General features: G+C 43.9%; 1 protein-coding gene across 1 annotated transcript in view; it reads right to left on the bottom strand.

Moving 5' to 3' along the window:
* Positions 1-21,620, bottom strand: part of desi2 (desumoylating isopeptidase 2) — a 56,882-nt gene that overhangs the window by 14,146 nt on the left and 21,116 nt on the right. The window contains exons 2-4 of the mRNA XM_043695417.2: positions 9,275-9,347; positions 8,471-8,564; positions 3,972-4,113 (exon numbers count right to left, since the gene is read on the bottom strand). Of these exons, the coding sequence (XP_043551352.1) occupies positions 3,972-4,113; positions 8,471-8,564; positions 9,275-9,347 (309 nt within the window). The remainder of the gene's footprint in view (positions 1-3,971; positions 4,114-8,470; positions 8,565-9,274; positions 9,348-21,620) is intronic.

Below are 21,620 nucleotides of genomic sequence, written 5' to 3'. Positions count from 1 at the left end.
TACTAAACTATTTCCAAAACATTTCTCTTCTCAACAGTATATTGCTGCCTTTAAAGTACTAGATTATCTTTCATCTCACAGTTTAACTGCTTCCTAAATCTTTTATAGGTCTGTACAGGATTTTAATAAAGATCACCAAACTATAAGCAAACCTAAAATATGGCAATAAGCATGACAGTACAAATAAATTCTGGTTGGGGCCTTCCTCATCTGCACAATTTTTTCCAACAAAGCTGACAAATCTTAATATTAACCGTTCAGCAAGAATGGATAAGTCCCCTACAAATTACATGTACATTACTTTTGTATGTAACAATGCTACCAAAGACATAAACAGTTGCCAAAAAGGTAAAAAAGACACTAGGCAGGCGCAGCTAAATATATTATTTAGATTTTGTGGATTTACCAAATCAAGCCAGTTTACAACTGCAGGGCTGAAAATGTGTTGCTGGAAAAGCGCCGCAGGTCAGGCAGCATCCAAGGAACAGGAGAATCGACGTTTCGGGCATAAGCCCTTCTTCAGGAATGAGGAAAGTACAACTGCAGGACCCACCAAGCATGAACTTACTGCAGTTCTGCCAACTTCTTTTAATTAAGAAACATTGAAGCAAGCATTTTCTGCATTCCAGTCTGTCAGCTATATTTCTGGTTTGATCACATCACATAGTATTCTCTCTGCCAAGCATGTGATTTCCTTGTTGGCAGCGGCCAACGCTACTCTTCAACCAAATTGTCAGGTGATGGACAAACACGACCATGGAAAACTCATTCGCTGTTTGTCTTCACTCTAAACAAGACATCAGCAGGATAAGAGATTAGAAACTTGCTGCATATGAAATTTATTCCTTTGGCACACTGTACATTGAAATGCAAATGCATTGGCTTACAATGCCACTTCAATCATTTTGTTTTAAAAGAAGTCCTTTGCTTCTGAAAGCACCAACAACAGATTGCCCATTTTGCAAATATAACTGACCATACTCCATGATGTGACTTACCAATAATTAATGAAAGCTATGAATTGAGAAGAGTGTCAATACAAGCCACCTTTCTGATTTATGTGCTACAAACAAAACCAACCTTCATTTACCCTTTTGCAGAATGTATTGAAGTTTTACATGTTACCAAAAAAGTAATAAAAGTCTCTACACTTTGCATGTACATTAACCAATACAATATTGAAACCATTAATGCTGAATTAATGCAGTAAATAATCCAGAAAGGTCCCAGGCTTGTGTGCTATCACTGAGTTAGCTGACCGAACAGCTAGTCTTCATTCAACAGCACTAACATTTAAAAAATGCCCATGCACATCAGAGTAGCAAATTAAACAAAGTTTAATATCGAGCCAAATAAAGCGATATCAGAATATAAAGAGAGCATTCCAGCAGTGTCTTAAAAAACAGGTAGAAAAGCAGACAATTTCAGGGAGAAAATTCCAGAGTTTAGGGCTTAGCATCTGAAAGTACAGTTACCAATAGTAGAGTGACTAAAACTGAGACAGTCACAGAAAATGCAGGAGAAACTTAGCAAGTCTGACAGCACTGAATGTCAAGGGGAGATGGCTGGATTCGCTCAGAGATATTCATTGCCTGGTGCTTGAGAGTTATGATAACTTAGAGTCCTGAAGAAGAATCACGTTGGACTCTAAATGTTAACTGACTTTCTCTCCCTACAAATGCTGTCACAGACTTCCTAAGTTTCTCCTGCATTTTCTGTGACTGTCTCAGTTTTAGTCACTCTACTATTGGTAGCCGTACTTTCAGATGCTAAGCTCTAAACTCTAGGATTTTCTACCTTTTCTTTTTGAAGACACTGCTGGCAAGCTCTATGTTCTGACATCCCTTCATTTGGCTTGATATTAAACTTTGATTGCCACCCCTTCAACATTCACATCCTCCACTGCGCATAACAGACAAGCAGCATTTCAGCAGCTCACTAAGGCACCCTTGACAGTAATAAATCAAATCACCCAGAAGGACACGGACAAAAGGCACATGGAAACATATCACCTGCAAGTTCTCCAAGCCATACACCATCCCAACTGGAACCATATAAACATTTCTTTATGGGCACTCGGTCAAAGTCCTGGAATACTCTCCCTCAGAACATTGTGGGTATATCTACACAAAGACTGTAGCAATTAAAGTAGGTTACTTGTGAGCATCATTGGGCTACAGATGCTAGTCTTGCCAGTTGACTCTCTCAGCCCATGAAAGAATAAAGTATAGAATAGGTTTACTGTTTCAATATTGTCATATTAGGAATGACAATTGAACAGGCTTTTCTGCTCCTAATCCCCATTGAGTATCCACTGTTGTATTTATGGATTCAGGAGGTGGGGAGGAAACCTCGCCAAATCATCTACAATCTTACCAATGTTAAAGAACTGACTTCATTATTTTGGGATAGAAATAATATTCGAGGGGAAAACAAACACACAAAAACAACATACTACATCCATATGTCAGAAAAGGACTCATTAACCATCAAGTTTATACAAAATCGTTTTTACAAAATATTTTTTAAAAATAAATTCTCTTAGCGAGTTTTGAGAAGATTTGTAGCTCAGGTTAGGTTTTCTTGCTGAGCTGAAAGGTTCATTTCCAGACGTTGCATTACCTTACTATGCTGAAAATTCCTGCTTTCTATTTATATGTTTGGGTTTCTTTGGCTTGGTGATGTCATTTCTGGTGGTGAAGTCACTTCCAGTCCCTTTTCTCAGGGGGTGGTAGATGGGGTCTAACTCGATATGTTTGTTGATAGAGTTCCGGTTGGAATGCCATACTTCTAGGAATTCTCGTGCATGTCTTTGTTTGGCTTGTCCTAGGATGGACGTATTGTCCCAGTCGAAGTGGTGTCCTTCCTCATCCGTATGTGAGAATACTAGTGAGAGGGTAATGTCTTTTTGTGGCTAGTTGGTGTTCATTTATCCTGGTGGTTTGTTTTCTGCCTGTTTGTCCAATGTAATGTTTGTTATAGTCCTTGCACAGTGTTTTGTAAATGACGTTAGTTCTGCTCATTGTCTGTATAATGTCTTTCAAGTTCATTAGCTGCTGTTCTAGTGTGTTGTTGGGTTTGTGGGCTACCATGATGCCAACAGGACTGGTTCAAAACAAAGACACGCACGAGAATTCCTAGAAGCATGGCATTCCAACCGGAACTCTATCAACAAACACATCGAGTTAGACCCCACCTACCACCTCCTGAGAAAAGGAACAGGAAGTGACTTCACCACAGGAAATGACATCACCAACCCAAAGAAACCCAAACATATAAATAGAAAGCAGGAATTTTCAGCAGTGCTTCGCATGAGGTCCACTGAAGATGTTACCGAGTAAGGTAACGAAATATCTGGAAATGAACCGTTCAGCTCAGTGAGCAAACCTACATCCAAAATAAATTCTCTACAGGTTATGCCTCAACCATAGTCAACTTCTATCATGTACGTGAATTGTTAGTCCATTGGAAATTATCCTGATGAGTGTAAGTTGAAAAACTTTCACAACATGTCTTTTTTTCCAGCAATTCTCTAACCTTCTACATTTTTTGCTAAAACCGAGACGAGTCATGAATGATCCTCAACATTTTTAGACCCATCATTGACATAAAGCTTTATATTATCGTTGCAAACAAATATACCTCCATTTTTTTCAAGACTGATCAACTTCGCCAAACAAAAAATTCAGAGGTCTGATTGATATTGCTTATGTCTTTATGCTAAATGTTTAAAAAAGATACACAAAGAAAACATAGGGAAAAGGCTATTACAATTGCCATCTGAATTATGCAAGTGTGAGTGAATGAAGGTGTTGGAGAGAAAGAGACATGGGCAAAAAAAAGGGCTAAGTAAATGAATTTGAAGTTATTTTGCTGTTCATAATGTGAATTCGAAATGCAACAGTTAATGAAAACAATTCTGGTATGAAATTAACTTTGTGGGCTGGTTCTGTAAATTGCAATGTACTTGCCTCAGATATAGCTGAAGAAAAATGGTTGCAATTTTTGTGCATTAAATGATAGGCATTCCCCTTGTATTCTTTCCCAAGCTCCTCCACAATGCGCTCCACATCATCTTCTGTAAAATCAGTGCTACCCATCACAATTGCTTCCCTGTGGAGTACAAATAAGTTAAGTGAACTCATACAAGAATGCGAATCCTGTGCAATAGGTTTTATTTAGTTTCTAAATCATGATTTGACTGAACGAGATTCCAACTAGTTTAAAATTCTCCAAATGATTCCCCAGTTATAAGAAACATCCAGCTCTTCAAACCAGGCTAGCTTTCTCAGTTTTAAAAGTGGCCATGGTTGTAAGCAAACTATTCATAAGTAAAAATGATCTTACAAACAACTAATTCTAGCTCAGCGAATACACAATTTCAACAAACACAATAAAATGTTGTTTTTATTCATTGAAATAATTCAAAATGTTAAATACAAGTCTATCAATCCCACCATATAAATTACACTATCAACTGTTCAGAGATTAATTTGCAGCCATTCAGATGGAAGTAATTTTCATTACCTTTATGTTGTTGAATATTGAACCCAAATGGGAAAAAAAAATAAAAACACGAGAAAACAAAAAAAGTTCAACTGAACACAATCTGAGATCTTTTGATTTCTTCTGCACGTTGTTATTGGTGTAATTATCTCAGGCTTGTGCTAATTTGAGAATCATTCCGGAGTGTTTTGGTGCAAACCACAGAATTTCAGCATAATTAACCATAGTTCATGAAGATAATAGCGAACAATAATTTTTACCATAGAGTCTTTGCATTTTCTCCAGAGCTGAGCATTACCTTATAGGACTGAATCATTGATCTGACAAAAATATCTAGCTCCAATGTCCTGAAACTCTTTACATAATACAATCATAGGATCAGCACAATCACAAAGACTGTGGAGTTCCACTTTCTCAAAGAGTAGCAATAAATACAAATTTGCCAGTGTTGCACGTACCGTAACAATACATTCTACCATGTACAGTCATTTCCCCTATCCTTGTTAAGCTTCTTTAACTTCAATGCGAAAATGCTTATTCAGGATGATCTACACCTTCAAATCCTATCACAGCCCACCTTAATCAAATATTCCAGCACTCTCAATTTAGGTTGTAAGTTTGCTCGCTGAGCTGGAAGATTTGTTTTCAGACATTTTGTCACCATGCTAGGTAACATCATCAGTGAGCCTCCACTGAAGCGCTGGTGGACTGTCCCGCTTTCTATTTATGTGCCTTGGTCTATTGTGGTGGGTGATATCACTTCCAGTTATTTTTCTGAGAGGTTGGTAAATGGGGTCCAAATCGACGTGTTTGTTTGTGTCTTTGTTAGCCTGTCCCAGGATGGATGTATTGTCAGAGTCCAACTGGTGTTCCTCAATGTCTGTGTGTAAGGATACACAATGACAGTTGGTAGTGTCTTTTGGTGGCTAGTTGGTGCTCATGTACCCTGGTGGCTAGTATCCTGCCAATCTGTCCAATGTAATGTTTGTTGCAGTCTTGCAGGGTATTTTGTAGCAGACATTTGTTCTGCTGGTTGTTGGTTCAGGGTCCTTTACATTCATCAAGAGCTGTTTTAGTGTGTCGGTGTGTTTGTAGACTACCATGATGCCAAGGGGCCGAAGAAGTCTGGTCATCATCTCCAAGACGTCTTTAATGTATGGTTGTATGGCTAGACTCACTGGGCATGTTGTATCACCTTGTTTAGGTTTGTTGTGTAAGAGTTGGTGGACTGTGCATGTTTGGTACCTGTTGTTCTTGAACATATTGTATAGGTGTTTTTCTTCGGCATCACATAGTTCCTGGCTAGGTGCTGAAGTGTGTTGTGGCTCGTTTAAATAATGCCCTGATGCAGCTCTGTTTGTGGGTGTTGGGTTGATTGCTCCTGTAGTTGAGTATCTGGTCTGTACATATCGCTTTCCTGTAGATGCTGGTCTACAGCTCTCCATTGGCTTTTTGTTCTACTGTGACATCCAGGAAGGGGAGTCTGTTGTCGTTCTCTTTTTCTTTGGTGAACTTTATACCAGTACCTGATAAGCACAGTCCGCCGATTCTTAGACAACAAACTTAAACAAGGACCTGACTCCATAGCCGGAAAACTGTATTACTGCATAAACAGAAGCAGCTCCATAAATAGGTGAAATTAACAAAACAGACCTCCAGAGAATGAAACCTGAAGGATCCAACACACCCCATTTCTACAGATTACCTAAGGTAGATAAACCAGGGTGCCCGCACGCCCCCAGAACCATAGTCTCACTTCCCGGCACACCGACATACAGACTAGCAAAAGAACTTCAATGCAAACTGAAATACCTAGAAGACTCAAGCCACTCCAGGCGAAAGTGGTTACTGCTAATACTGGAGATTGGAGTGCTGCTGGAAAAGCACAGCAGGTCAGGCAGCATCCAAGGAGCAGGAGAATCAACGTTTCGGGCAAAAGCCCTTCATCAGGAATTGATTCCTGATGAAGGGCTTTTGCCCAAAACGTCAATTCTCCTGCTCCTCGGATGCTGCCTGACCTGCTGTGCTTTTCCAGCAGCACTCTAATCTTGACTCAAGCCACTTCACCCAGGAATTTCTGAAGATCAAAGACACCAAGATAGAGGACCACAAGGTCGTGGTTTTCTTCAACATGACTGCATAACTCACATCAATAAACATCACCCTGGCCAAAGTAACACTGGCCACACTAGTAGACGAACCAAGGACACAAATACCAGACAGCACCAACTTCATCAGCAAGGACAGCATCCTCAAACTAGTAGACCTGTGCGTCGCAACCACAATGACAAGACTTACAAACAAATCAAAGGGACACCCACGGGATCAAGATTTTTGGCAAAAGCAGTTATGCAGAGCTTGGTACAGGCAATCCGCCCCATGATCCAGCCCAAGCTGTGGACGACACCAGAAGAAACCCACAAACACAAACAATATCCTTACTGGCATAAAGTTCACTAAAGAGGAATAACAACAGACTCCCCTTCCTAGATGTCACAGTAGATCGAAAAGCCAGTGGAGAGCTGCAGTTCAGTGTCTACAGGAAAGCGACACTTACAGACCAGATACTCAACTCCAGAAGCAATCATCCCAACACCCACAAACACAGCTGCAGCAGGACATTATTTAAACGAGCCACAACACACTGCAGCACCCAGGAACTACAAGATGCTGAAGAAAAACACCTATACAACATGTTCAAGAACGGCTACCCAACAAGCACAGTCTGCTGATTCTTACACAAAAAACCTAAACAAGATGACACAACATGCTCAGAGACTTGAGCCACACAACCATACGTTAAAGACATCTCAGAGATGACAACCAGACTACTCCGGTCCCTTGGCATCATGGAAGCCCACAAACCCACCAACACACTAAAACAGCTCTTGATGAACATAAAGGACCCTGTACCAATAACCAGCAGAACGAACGTCATACACAAAATATCCAGCAAGGGCTGTAACAAACATTACATCAGACAGACTGGCAGAAAACTAGCCATCAGGGTATCCGAGCACTAACTAGCCACCAAAAGACATGACCAACTATCACTTGTATCCTTATACACAGACAACGTGGCACACCAGTTCGATTCTGACAATGCATCCATCCTGGGACAGGCTAAACAAAGATACACATGGGAATTCCTAGAGGCCTGGCATTCAAACTGGAACTCCAACAAACACATTGATGTGGACCCCATTTACCAACCTCGCAGAAAAAGAACCGGAATGATATCGCCCACCACAGCAGACACAAACAGAAAGTGGGACAGAACACCAGCACTTCAATGGAGGCTCACTGATTATGTTACCTAGCATAGTGACAAAACGCCTGAAAACAAATCTTCTAGCTCAGCGAGCAAACTTACAACCTGAACCACAACCTGAGCTACAAACTTTCACAAAAATCGCAAACTTTCAATTTACTTTGCCCCTCAATTCAACTAGTTATGGCCGAAGCAAACATCTTTAATGGGGGAGAAACAAATTGGTACCGTGGCATTTGTCCCAGGTGGTTTAACTGCATGGCAAGAGTAGGAAGTACTTCCTAGCTATAAATACACTAAAAACGTTGGGCGTTGCTTTGCATGTGATTTCCATGCTGAAAATGTATTGCTGGAAAAGCGCAGCAGGTCAGGCAGCATCCGGGGAACAGGAGAATCGACGTTTCGGGCATAAGCCCTTCTTCGGGCTTATGCCCGAAACGTCGATTCTCCTGTTCCCCGGATGCTGCCTGACCTGCTGCGCTTTTCCAGCAATACATTTTCAGCTCTGATCTCCAGCATCTGCAGACCTCACTTTCTCCTCATGTGATTTCCATGACCCACCCCACCCCCAGAGACTATCAAAACAGCTTTACTCTTATGAGCATGACAGATGCTTAATAAATAATGGATCATGTTAATAATTGAACTTTCAAAAGTGTGAAAAGTAAGGTCATTCTTGACCAAGATACTTACTTAAATTTGAATGTGTCCCCTAGTTCTGTTGAGTCTCCAGGACTGATTTCAAATATTCCTGAAAATGGATAAGGATGGCCACCATAGGCAAACTCTGCAGAAGACAAACAGCCTTTAGTAAGAGATTTAGTTTTAATCTATATTTGGGGATGAAAAGACTCTAGCCTGAACAATTTAGCACAACCAATAATTACTTTGTTGAAATTTTCAGCATTTAGCAGCAGGACAAAGATTGAAATAACCCCAATTCCAACTCTTGGCAATTTGTGCTTTTCTACTACTTAATATTTGAGGTTCACAACCACAATATCTTTCCACCACAATGCAGAATGAGACTAAACTAAAAATCTACAATTTGCAAAGGCAACCTTACAGTAACAACTGAAATTGATTGATTCTGGGAGCTTCAAAGGTAATTATCAATTTTAAGTGTTGGTTTTAAATATCAGTATCCTTTGGGATCTTTTTGCTTTCTTGGGAAAGAGACAGACAGAATAGTAGACTAGCAAACAGAGACAATCTCAGGACCAGGAGGGCATTACAAAGCAGAAGTAAAAGCAGTTAAGTAGTAATCAATATCCATCATGGTCCCACGATCTATTAGGTAATGCAGGATGAAATGTCTGCAAGAGGAGACTGCAGTAAACTGGGGTGAGATGATGCAATACTCACCACAAACCTCAAGACTAATGACAACTACATGATTAAATCACTGCGTAAGTCTTTGGTCACCTACACTTCAGTCCAAAAAGAAAAGCAAATAATTCAGTTTAAATTAGAGGTTTTATTTTGTTTAATCCTTACCTCGACCATATACTTCAATGCCTGAGTGGAAGACTCCAATGCCTAATGATGAGGTGTATTCATTAATCCAGTACTGGAAAATCAAAAAATGAACAAGATTCAGAGAAGTTGTACATACTAATTAGTATCACTTCAAATTCAGGACAAATATTTTCTAAATTCAAAGGAGGTGGGGTAAGGGGGTGTAATATGTAATTATGTCACAATTGCAACATTTAAAAGGCATTTGGATAGGTATATGAACAGGAAGGGTTTGGAGGGATATGGGCCGGGTGCTGGTAGGTGGGACTAGATTGGGTTGGGATAGCTGGTCGGCATGGACGGAAGGGTCTATTTTCCATGCTGTACATCTCTCTGACTAGTGATACAGAGAGGGCTAGCTTAATGGTTGAGAAACAATGGGTTCAAAACCAATCACAGCAGCTAGAGGAGTTCCAAATTCAATTAATGATTCTGGAATATAAATCAACAATGATTACCAGAACAAGTTGCAGTGATTATCGTAAAAACTCATCTGGTTTAGTACCCATCTTTAATTGATCTGACTTACATATATTTCCAGATCCATAGAAATGACAGCCTTCTGAAATGGCCTAGCAAGCCACTCCATTCAAGGGCAATTAGAGCTGGGCAACAAATGCTGACCATGCCAGCAATGCTCACATTTCATGAAAGAATAAAACAAATTACATTATGTTCCACTAAACATCACTCCAAACGTAATTCAGTAAAGTATGTGCTAACTCTGCTTCCCAAGTGTCCATAAAGCATGACCCCAAGGAGGAGACTTGTTGGCTGGACAGCTGGTTTGTTACACAGAGTGTCACCCATGTTTGGGTTCAATTCCTGTTCTGGCTGAGGTGACCATGAAGGTGCCACTTTCCTGACCACACCTGAGGCTCGGTGACCCTCATGTTAAACTACCGTCAGCGATTTTACCTGAAACGTACAGCGTATTATAGAATTCCGTATAAAAGGTAAAAATGGTATAAGAGAACCAATCCAACGAAAAGAAAATGTGATTAAATTCTCTACAGACTATAAGATGCTTTATTGTGTAATAAAGTCTGTAGCTTGAGAGTTGCTGACAAAAGACAGAGGCAAATTCTTTTAAAATCCATGAAGAAGTTTTATTTCTGGATGAAGAGCCAGGTGTTAGGGCAATGGAGGAGAGAAAGGGAGGTCGAGTTGAGGTCACAAGATCAGCCAAGATCTTATGGAACTGGTGATTCTAAAACCAATACTCCACCAATAACCGACACTAGAATATGAAGACAAAGATGTACTGTTGAGGCTCTACAAGTTTCTGGTCAGACTGCATTTGAAATACGTGAGCACTTTTAGGCCCTGTATCTTAAGGATGTGCTGGTGTTGGATGGGGTACAGAGTAAGTTTGCAAGAATGATCCCAGGGATGAAGGGCTTCTCAGATGAGGAGTGGTTGTGGGTTCTGGGTCTGTACGCAGTGGAGTTTAGAAAGATATAGGCAGACGGGGGAGTCTGACTGAATACAGAAAGACCTGGATAAAAGTAGACATGAAAATGTTTCCACTAGGAGAGACTAGGGTCTGAGGGCACAGCCTTAGAGTGAAGGAACAACCTTTAGAACTGAAAATGAGGAGGAATTTCTTCAGCCAGAGGGTGGTGAATCTGTGGAACGCATTGCTGCAGTGGCTGTGGAGGCCAAGTCATTGAGCATATTTAAGACAGGGACACAAGTTCTTGATTGGTAAGGGAGACAAGGGTTACGGGAAGGAGAATAGGGTTGAGAAACATATCAGCCATGATCGAATTGTGGAGCAGACTTGATGGGCTGAATGGTTTAATTCTGTTCCTATATCTTATGACCTTCTGGTAAGATGCATAAATACCTACATTTTGATGGAACACATGGAATAAAAATATTATGTGCAATGAAGGATTTTAAAAAATATAGATATTATCATACTTTCCTGATGGTCTACTGTGCTTAGGTAAATTACATGGATTAAAATGGTGGTAGATGTGTTTCCTTGCCTGTACATAGTTAGCTCAATTAGGCTCATGATTGAAGTTATATGCAGTTGCAGTGACTTGGAAAGGAAGGGGACAAAAAAAAACCAGACAGATTTCTTATTCCTGACTACCATCAAGCAACTTCTAGTGTGTGTGCACATCTGCTGTGGACAGGAATTATAGAGTCATAGAGATGTACAGCATGGAAACAGACCCTTCGGTCCAACCCTGTCCATGCCGACCAGATATCCCACCCCAATCTAGCCCCACCTGCCAGCACCCGGCCCATATCCCTCCAAACCCTTCCTATTCATGTACCTATTCGGATGCCTTTTAAATGTTGCAATTGTACCAGCCTCCACCACTTCCTCTGGCAGCTCCTTACATACACATACTACCTTCTGTGTGAAAAAGGTGCCCCTTAGGTCTCTCTTATATCTTTCCCCTCTCACCCTAAACCTATGCCCTCTAGGTCTGGACTTGCTCAACCCAGGGAAAAGACTTTGTCTATTTATCCTATCCATGCCCCTCATATCTTTGTAAACCTCTATAAGGTCACCCCTCAGCCTCCGACGCAGGAAAACAGCCCCAGCCTGTTCAGCCTCTCCTTATAGCTCAAATCCTCCAACCCTGGCAACATCTTTGTAAATCTTTTCTGAATCCTTGACAAGAATTGACTTGTCTGTATTTCCTGTGGATGCCAAACAGTAGGACATCATCCCTTTAAGGTTTACACAAAAATGATGACTATCTATACAAGGTACTAATAACAGTTAGTAAAACTACAATATGCATATTGTAATCACTGATAATCAGATTTACAACACAACGGAATACTGATCCAAATTACATATTTGAAAAAGTCACATTTAAATGGTAAGCTGAGGGCTCAGAACCAGTTAGATTTATATAATTATTGTCACTTTGCATTTTGCAAATGAGTGACACACAGCATGGTCAGAAATATCAGAAAGAAATCAGAGATGAAGTCTGCAGTACTAATAAATTTTATTAATGATAGACTTGAAACAAGATGCTTGGGATATCAGCCAGTGTCAGTTAGTTTCAATGGAATGAAAGGGGACTGAGCCTACTAATTGTTCATAAAAAAATAGAAGAGTACAGTTGGCTAGGATTGGGAGATACTGAAGTAGATAACGGATAAAATATTAACTATCTTCCAACTAAAAGTGATGGGGATATAAAAAAAAATGCTGGGGTTCCATCAATGATTACAGCCAAGATTACATTAAAAATGGCACTAGTTACGTGGAAGCACAGTACAGAAAATAAGCAATAAAAAGTACTGAAAGTGAAAATAGATTTAAAAGATCAAGAGGGACTCTAAATATAGTAGTTGCTAGGGGAATTCACAAGAAATTCTAGAACAACGTAGTGAACAGAATCAGAGGATAAGTGGTATATTTATTTGAAGAAGCATCTTGTACCTGAAAGTGAAGGAATGGTACACAGTAGTTAATTCTATTGTTAGACAGCTGGCAAAAGTGGGAGCTTGGAACTTCAAAGAGGGATGAAAAATCCATGGATGGAGGTAAAGAGTAAAAGTAGTGAAAAAGAAAAAAAAAACTAAATATATTAAAATGTCCTAACTCACCAATGATCAGAATACCGAAAGGCTAGACTGGCAAGAAAATAGCAGCAATATTTACCCCAAATTTCCATAACTACTTGGAAATGTAAACTCAGGGTCTGAACAGTGACCAGTTTTATAGCTTTGCCAAGGAAAGGAATTATAACAGCAAGAACTTATCCAGTAATTAATTTTACCCCACTTGTGCACAAATTTCCACAAAATAATCCAACAAGAGATGATGGATTGGGTATGTGACACATTGAATTAATTAAGCACAATCACATCTTTTCTGAAAATCAAAGCACTTAAAGGGGAACATAAAGCACATCACAGAATCATAGAAACTCTACTGTGGGGAAGCAGGCTATTTAGCCCATCAAGTCAGACTACCCCTCCAGACAGCATCCCAACCAGAGCTACCCACCTATCCTATCCCTGTAACCCTGCATTTCTCTTGGCCAATCCACCCATCCTGCACATCCCCGGACACTATGGACAATTTAGCATAGCCAATCCACTTAATCTGTACATTTCTGAACTGTGGGAGGAAACCCACGCAGACACAGGAGAATGTGCAAACTCCACACAGACAGGCAGTCTAAAGCACAAATCGGTTAGGACTGTATTTGCCAGAGTTCAGAAGAATTGCTGGGATGTGGGGGGTGAGTGGTAACCTAATGGAAACCTACAAATTTCTAACAGCTACATATGGTTAGTGCAGGAAGGTTGTTCAGGATGGTGGGGGAATATAGAATGGGGGGCACAGTGTAAAGATATAGGGTGAAGAGAGGAGGAGAAATTCTTCACCAAGAGTGTGGTGAGCCTGCGGCATTCGTTACCACAAAGCAGCTAAGGCCAGTAACATTGTATAATTTCAAGGAGTTGTTTATAGCACTTGTGGCTAAAGGCATCAAGGTGGGGGATGGGGGAGAAGCAGGAACAGGTTATTGAGTTGGATGATCAGCCATGATCATAATGAATGCTGGAACTGGCTTGAAGGATCGAACGGCCTACTCTTGCTCCTATTCACTACATCGTGGATGTAAGAATTCGCCAGGCAGTAGTCACTCCAATAGGATCCACTACTTTCTTCCCTCACTGAGTAACTCATGTACATGTGCTGCCTTAAGCTAGAGATTCCTCATTTGTTTGTAAGGAATTCATTAACTTAGTGACTTCAGTCTTCCCTATCTCTGATCAAGCTGAGTGCTTTTTTCTTGATGGGTTTAAAAAGTTTTCTCTCATCTTTACAGCCGTCCTCACTCCTATATTGTTCTTGCTTCTGCTCCTTTGCTTCCCCAAACCTTGTAGAATTTCCTTTGTACCCACAACCTCCTTGAAGCCTGCTTTTCCCCCCATCCATAACCCATTTTGCAGCCTCCTACTCACTCCAGACTGGAGAAAAGGTGCAGCCCTAAACTCAGCAAATTATGGACCCGTCCTCAGCAAAATTCTCAGCCCTGAACTTGGCAACAGGAACCTCCTGGCAACTCGTTCACCACCAGCACTTCCCATAAACATGCTGTTCCTCTCGTCAACCTACCAACACCTAAGGCAAGAGAGGAACAATTCCTCATTGATTGTTATTTCTACATACAGATGTGACCCTTCTATGATTAACTGCTTTCATAATTGACTACTTGTGGGCAAACAGAGGTTTTAGGGTGTGATCATCTGTGTATTTTGAGCACTGGACATGAAACATAATTTCTTTCCCCTCCATACATGCTGCCTGACATGTCTTTTCCCCCATTTGTTTTTATTTCAGATTTGCAGATTAACTGTGTTTCATTTTATAGAGTCAAAGTCACACAGCATGGCAACAGACCCTTCGATTCAACTCATCCATGCTGACCAAGTTTCCTAGTCCCACTTGCCTCCATTTGACCCATATCCTTCTAAACCTTTCCTGTTCATGTACCTATCCAAAGGTCTTTTAAACGCTGTAACTGTACCTGCATTTACCACTTCCTCTGGCAGTTCAATTCACACACAAGTTATCCTCTGTATGAAAATGTTGCCCCTCAGGTCCCTTTTAAATCTTTCTTTTCACACCTTAAAAAGTGCCCCCTAGCTTTGAACTCCCACCCTAACCAACAGACTTTTGCTATTCACCTCATATGCGCCCCTCATGATTTTATAAACTTCCATAAGTTCACCCCTCGACCTCCTACGCTCAAATGAAAAAACTCCCAGGCTATCCAGCCTCTCCTTATAACTCAAAACCTTCAGTCCTGGCAACATCCTGATAAATCTTTTGAGCCCTCCTCAATTTCGTTTAGCAGGGTGACCAGAAATGTACACAGTACTCCAAAGGTGGCCTCGTCATGACATCCCAACTCCTATACTCAATGGTCTGAGCAATGAAGGAAAGCATGCTAAATGCCTTAACCACCGTGTCTACCTGTGACACAACTTGCAAAGAACTATGTACCTGAACCCCTAGGAATCTCTTTTTTTTTACAAAACTGCCCAAGGCCCTACCATGAAGTGCATGAGTTCTACCCTTCACCAATATGCAATATCTTGCATTTATTCAAAATAAACTCCATCTGTCACTCCTCAGCTCATTGATCCAATTGATTAAGATCTCTTTCTAACCATCTTCACTGTCAACTATACCACCAGTTTTTGTATCAACCACAAATGTACTAACCATGCCTCCTAAATTCCAACCCAAATTGTTTATTTAAATGATAAACAATAGTGGACCCAACATAGATTCCCGTGGAACATTGTTGGTCACAGGCCTCCAGTCCAAAAAACCCTCCCACAACCACCCTCTGTCTCCTACTGTCAAGCCAATTTTGGATTCAATTGGCAAGCTTCACTTTGTATCCCATGTGATTTACCTTTACTAATTAGTCTACCATGCGGAACCTTGTCAAAGGTTTTCTACAGTTCATGTAGATAATGTTGACTGCACTGCCCTTACCAATCTTTCTGGCTGTCTTCAACAAAACTCTGGTAAAAACAATGACTGCAGATGCTGGAAACCAATTTGCTGGCCCAAATCTTATTCTGGATCAGTGGTGCTGGAAGAGCACAGCAATTCAGGCAGCATCCGAGGACAGGCAAAATCGACGTTTCAGGCAAAAGCCCTTCATCAGGAATAAAGGCAGAGAGCCTGAAGCGTGGAGAGATAAGCTAGAGGAGGGTGGGGGTGGAGAGAGAGTGGCATAGAGTACAATAGGTGAGTGGGGGAGGAGATTAAGGTGATAGGTCAGGGAGGAGAGGGTGGAGTGGTTAGGTGGAAAAGGAGCTAGGCAAGTCGGACAAGTCCGGACAGGTCAAGGGGACAGTGTGGAGCTGGAAATTTGAAACTAGGATGAGGTGGGGGAAGGGGAAATGAGGAAACTGTTGAAGTCCACATTGATGCCCTGGGGTTGAAGTGTTCCGAGGCGGAAGATGAGGCGTTCTTCCTCCAGGCGTCTGGTGGTGAGGGAGCGGCGGTGGAGGAGGCCCAGCACCTCCATGTCCTCGGCAGAGTGGGAGGGGGAGTTGAAATGTTGAGCCACTGGGCGATTTGGTTGATTGGTCCGGGTGTCTCGGAGATGTTCCCTAAAGCGCTCTGCTAGGAGGCGCTTGGAGATGTTCCCTAAAGCGCTCTGCTAGGAGGCGCTCGGAGATGTTCCCTAAAGCGCTCTGCTAGGAGGCGCTCGGAGATGTTCCCTAAAGCTCTGCTAGGAGGCGCTCGGAGATGTTCCCCAAAGCGCTCTGCTAGGAGGCGCTCGGAGATGTTCCCTAAAGCGCTCTGCTAGGAGGCGCTCGGAGATGTTCCACTACTGCGAATCCTCTTGCAAGGATGCCTGCCTTGAAGAAGTTTTCCTCCTCTCTCTACAAGAATCTCAGGGAGTCTCTCTCTCACTGCAACTCCCAGGTCATTTCCTCAGCCCTGAAGCTCTTCAACCATGTCCTGAAACAAACTCGCTATCACAGCCACATTTGCTTCCTTAGTGCCTGTCTCCGTAACCAACTCACCCCACACGGACTCCGGACCACCTTTAAACCAGCAGAGTTCGGACCCGAACAGGACAAACAGTACAGATTACAGATTCAAAAACACCAGCAACGGTTCTCCATCAAGATCCTCCGCTCCACGCTTGCAGCAATGCGCCGGTACCTAACCTCTCTACAGTCTGCCCTGCCTCAGCTGAGGGCCACACTCTCTCAGAATTGCAAAGGACCCACTCTGTACTACATCCTCAGGAGAATTCATACTCTCAACAAACAGTATTTCAATTCCATCTCAAACATCAAAAACTGTAAGTACAACAAACTTTTATCTACCCAGCTCCATAACCAGCGCTCCTTGAACATTCCAGAAGATTCCCCTGGCCTCGGAAACACCATTAGCCATGCGGCTGATGCAGCTACCACCCCCACACTGATTGATGATGTCACTTCCGCCCCCATCATGGCCACTCCCACAGCCACTTCCTGCCCTCACATCATTGCCGATGCCACACGCTCAGTGACTTCCGCCACCCCTACTGCTGTGTCTGCCACCACTTCCGACCCCACCAGCGCCACTCACCTGCATTCTGCTGACACGCCCCCCACAGACCCCACTGTCACTATCCCCACCCCCCAGAACCCCGAGGGGAACACTACCCCTGCTCATGACTCAACCCCCATTCCCCCCACCATCACACCCACTCCAGGTACTGGCTCCGACCCCACTCCCAGCTCTACACCCTCACCAGATCCCAGCTCCCAGCCCTGCCGAGTTTTCACCATCCCCCCAGACCTCCCCCTCACTGAGGACGAACGATCAGTCCTCAGCAAAGGACTCACCTTCGTCCCCCTCCACCCACGCATCAATGAATTTAATACACGCCGTGACATCGAACAATTCTTCCGTCGCCTCCGCTTCCGAGCTTACTTTCATAATCAGGACTCCCGCCCACCTTCCGAGGACCCCTTCGCCCACCTCCAACACACTGCATCCACCTGGACACCCCGCGCTGGCCTATTACCTGCCCTCGACCTCTTCATTTCCAACTGCCGCCGGGACATTAACCGCCTCAACCTGTCGACCCCCCACCCCCACTCCAACCTATCACCCTCACAACGCGCAGCCCTCCAATCCCTCTGCTCCAATCATGACCTCACCATCAAGCCAGCGGACAAAGGGGGCGCAGTGGTAGTCTGGCGCACTGACCTCTACATCGCTGAAGCCAAACGCCAACTCGAGAACACCTCTTCCTACCGCCCCCTTGACCATGACCCCACCCCCCATCACCAAACCATCATCTCCCAGACCATACAGAACCTCATCACCTCAGGAGATCTCCCACCCACAGCTTCCAACCTCATAGTCCGGGAACCCCGCACTGCCCGGTTCTACCTCCTTCCCAAGATCCACAAGCCTGACCACCCTGGCCGACCCATTGGCTCAGCATGCTCCTGCCCCACTGAACTCATCTCTACCTACCTCGACACTGTCCTATCCCCCCTAGTCCAGGAACTCCCCACATTCGTTCGAGACACCACCCACACCCTCCACCTCCTCCAAGACTTCCGTTTCCCCGGCACCCAACGCCTCATCTTCACCATGGATATCCAATCCCTCTACACCTCCATCCGCCATGACCAGGGCCTCCAAGCCCTCCGTTTTTTCCTCTCCAGACGTTCCCAACAGTACCCCTCCACCGACACTCTCATTCATTTGGCCGAACTGGTCCTCACCCTTAACAATTTCTCCTTTGAATCCTCCCACTTCCTCCAGACCAAAGGGGTAGCCATGGGCACACGTATGGGCCCCAGCTATGCCTGTCTCTTTGTTGGCTACGTAGAGCAGTTGATCTTCCGTAATTACACCGGCACCACTCCCCACCTCTTCCTCCGCTACATTGATGACTGCATTGGCGCCACCTCGTGCTCCCGCGAGGAGGTTGAGCAATTCATCAACTTCACCAACACATTCCACCCTGACCTTAAACTTACCTGGACCATCTCTGACACCTCCCTCCCCTTCCTGGACCTCTCCATCTCCATCAGTGACGACCGACTTGACACTGACATCTTCTACAAACCCACCGACTCCCACAGCTACCTGGATTACACCTCTTCCCACCCTACCTCTTGCAAAAATGCCATCCCGTATTCCCAATTCCTCCGCCTCCGCCGTATCTGCTCCCAGGAGGAGCGGTTCCACCATAGAACACACCAGATGGCCTCCTTCTTTAGAGACCGCAGTTTCCCTTCCCACGTGGTTAAAGATGCCCTCCAACGCATCTCATCCACATCCCGCACCTCCGCCCTCAGACCCAACCCCTCCAACCGCAACAAGGACAGAACGCCCCTGGTGCTCACCTTCCACCCTACCAACCTTCGCATAAACCAAATCATCCACCGACATTTCCGCCACCTCCAAACAGACCCCACCACCAGGGATATATTTCCCTCCCCACCCCTCTCCGCCTTCCGCAAAGACCGTTCCCTCCGTGACTACCTGGTCAGGTCCTCGCCCCCCCTACGACCCACCCTCCCATCCTGGCACTTTCCCCTGCCACCGCAGGAACTGTAAAACCTGCGCCCACACCTCCTCCCTCACCTCTATCCAAGGCCCCAAAGGAGCTTTCCACATCCATCAAAGTTTTACCTGCACATCCACTAATATCATCTATTGTATCCGTTGCTCCCGATGCGGTCTCCTCTACATTGGGGAGACTGGGCGCCTCCTAGCAGAGCGCTTTAGGGAACATCTCCGAGACACCCGCACCAATCAACCAAATCGCCCAGTGGCTCAACATTTCAACTCCCCCTCCCACTCTGCCGAGGATATGGAGGTGCTGGGCCTCCTCCACCGCCGCTCCCTCACCACCAGACGCCTGGAGGAAGAACGCCTCATCTTCCGCCTCGGAACACTTCAACCCCAGGGCATCAATGTGGACTTCAACAGTTTCCTCATTTCCCCTTCCCCCACCTCATCCTAGTTTCAAATTTCCAGCTCCACACTGTCCCCTTGACCTGTCCGGACTTGTCCGACTTGCCTAGCTCCTTTTCCACCTAACCACTCCACCCTCTCCTCCCTGACCTATCACCTTAATCTCCTCCCCCACTCACCTATTGTACTCTATGCCACTCTCTCCCCACCCCCACCCTCCTCCAGCTTATCTCTCCACGCTTCAGGCTCTCTGCCTTTATTCCTGATGAAGGGCTTTTGCCCGAAACGTCGATTTTGCCTGTCCTCGGATGCTGCCTGAATTGCTGTGCTCTTCCAGCACCACTGATCCAGAATTCAACAAAACTGTGAAGTTTGACACACAATTTCCCATGCACAAAGCCATGATGATTTTTACAAATCAGTCCTTGCCTCTTCAAATGCACGTAAATCCTATCAGAATTCTCTTCTCTGACACCTTTGATGTCAGACTCATAGGTCTATAGTTCCCAGGTTTCTCCTTACAGCCTTTCTTAAATAAAGGCACAGCATTAGCCACCCTCCAGTCCTCCTGCACCTCACCCGTGGCTGTAAATGACACCAATATCTTTGCCATGACCCCTGCAACATCCTGGGATACACTTGATCAGGTCCAGGAATTATATTCACCTTGATGCTTTTTAAGACCTCCAGTATTTCAAGACATTATTTATTTCCACCCGAGTTCCCTAGCCTCCATTTCTTTCTCCACAGTACAAACGGATACGAAATATTTGTTAAGTATCTCTCCCATCTGCTGTGGGTTCAGACATAAGTGATCTCGTTGATCTTTAAGTGACCCTATGCTCTCTAGTTCTGAAGGTACTTTGGATTATCCTTAATCTTATCTACCAAGGCTATCTACTTTTTGCCCTTCTGGTTTCCCTCTTAAGAATGCTCCTACACCCCTTATACTCTTCAAGCGATCCACTTGATCCCAATTCTCTATACCTAACATATGATTTGTTTTTATTCTTGACCACAGCCTCAGTATCTTTACTCATCCATTGTTTCCTACTCTTATCGGCCTTACCCTTCACTATAACAGGAATATACTGCCTCTGAACTCTCATTATCTCACTTTTGAAAGCCTCCCACTTGCTGGTCATCCCTTTACATGCGATCAGTCTACTCCAGTCAATTTCTGAAACTTCCTGTCTCATACCATCAAAATTTACCTTAGTCCAATTAAGGCTCGTCCAACCCAAAGGACGAGCCACACTACCATACATCAAGAACATCTCTGAAATGACAGCCAGACTACTGCGACCACTTGGACTTATAATAGCACACAAACCAATAGCCACTCTCAGACAACAACTCACCAAAACGAAGGACCCGATACCCAGCATGAGCAAAACTAATGTAGTGTACAAAATCCCATGCAAGGACTGCACAAAACACTATATAGGACAAACAGGAAGACAGCTAACGATCCGCATCCATGAACACCAACTAGCCACGAAACGACACGACCAGCTATCCCTAGTAGCCACACATGCAGACGACAAGCAGCATGAATTCGACTGGGACAACACTACCATTATAGGGCAAGCCAAACAAAGAACAGCCAGGGAATTCCTAGAAGCATGGCATTCATCCACAAACTCCATCAACAAACACATCGACCTGGACCCAATATATTGGCCACTACAGCGGACAGCTGAAACTGACAACCGGAAGCGGCAGGGACAGGCCACTATAAATGCCGGAGGAAACACCACAGAAGCGCTTCACAGGAGGGTCCCAAGCACTGAGGATGTCACCTTGACAGGGGACGAAACGTTTGCAACAAAAACTTCCAGCTCGGCGAACAGAACCACAGCAACG

Source organism: Chiloscyllium plagiosum, unplaced genomic scaffold (genome assembly GCF_037043375.1).
Source record: "Chiloscyllium plagiosum isolate Xiang-an unplaced genomic scaffold, Cpla_swu_hap1 HiC_scaffold_10, whole genome shotgun sequence".
NCBI classification, from domain to species: Eukaryota; Metazoa; Chordata; class Chondrichthyes; order Orectolobiformes; family Hemiscylliidae; genus Chiloscyllium; species Chiloscyllium plagiosum.
The sequence above is the reverse complement of the archived record's forward strand: the minus strand, read 5'-3'. Positions and strand labels throughout refer to the sequence as shown.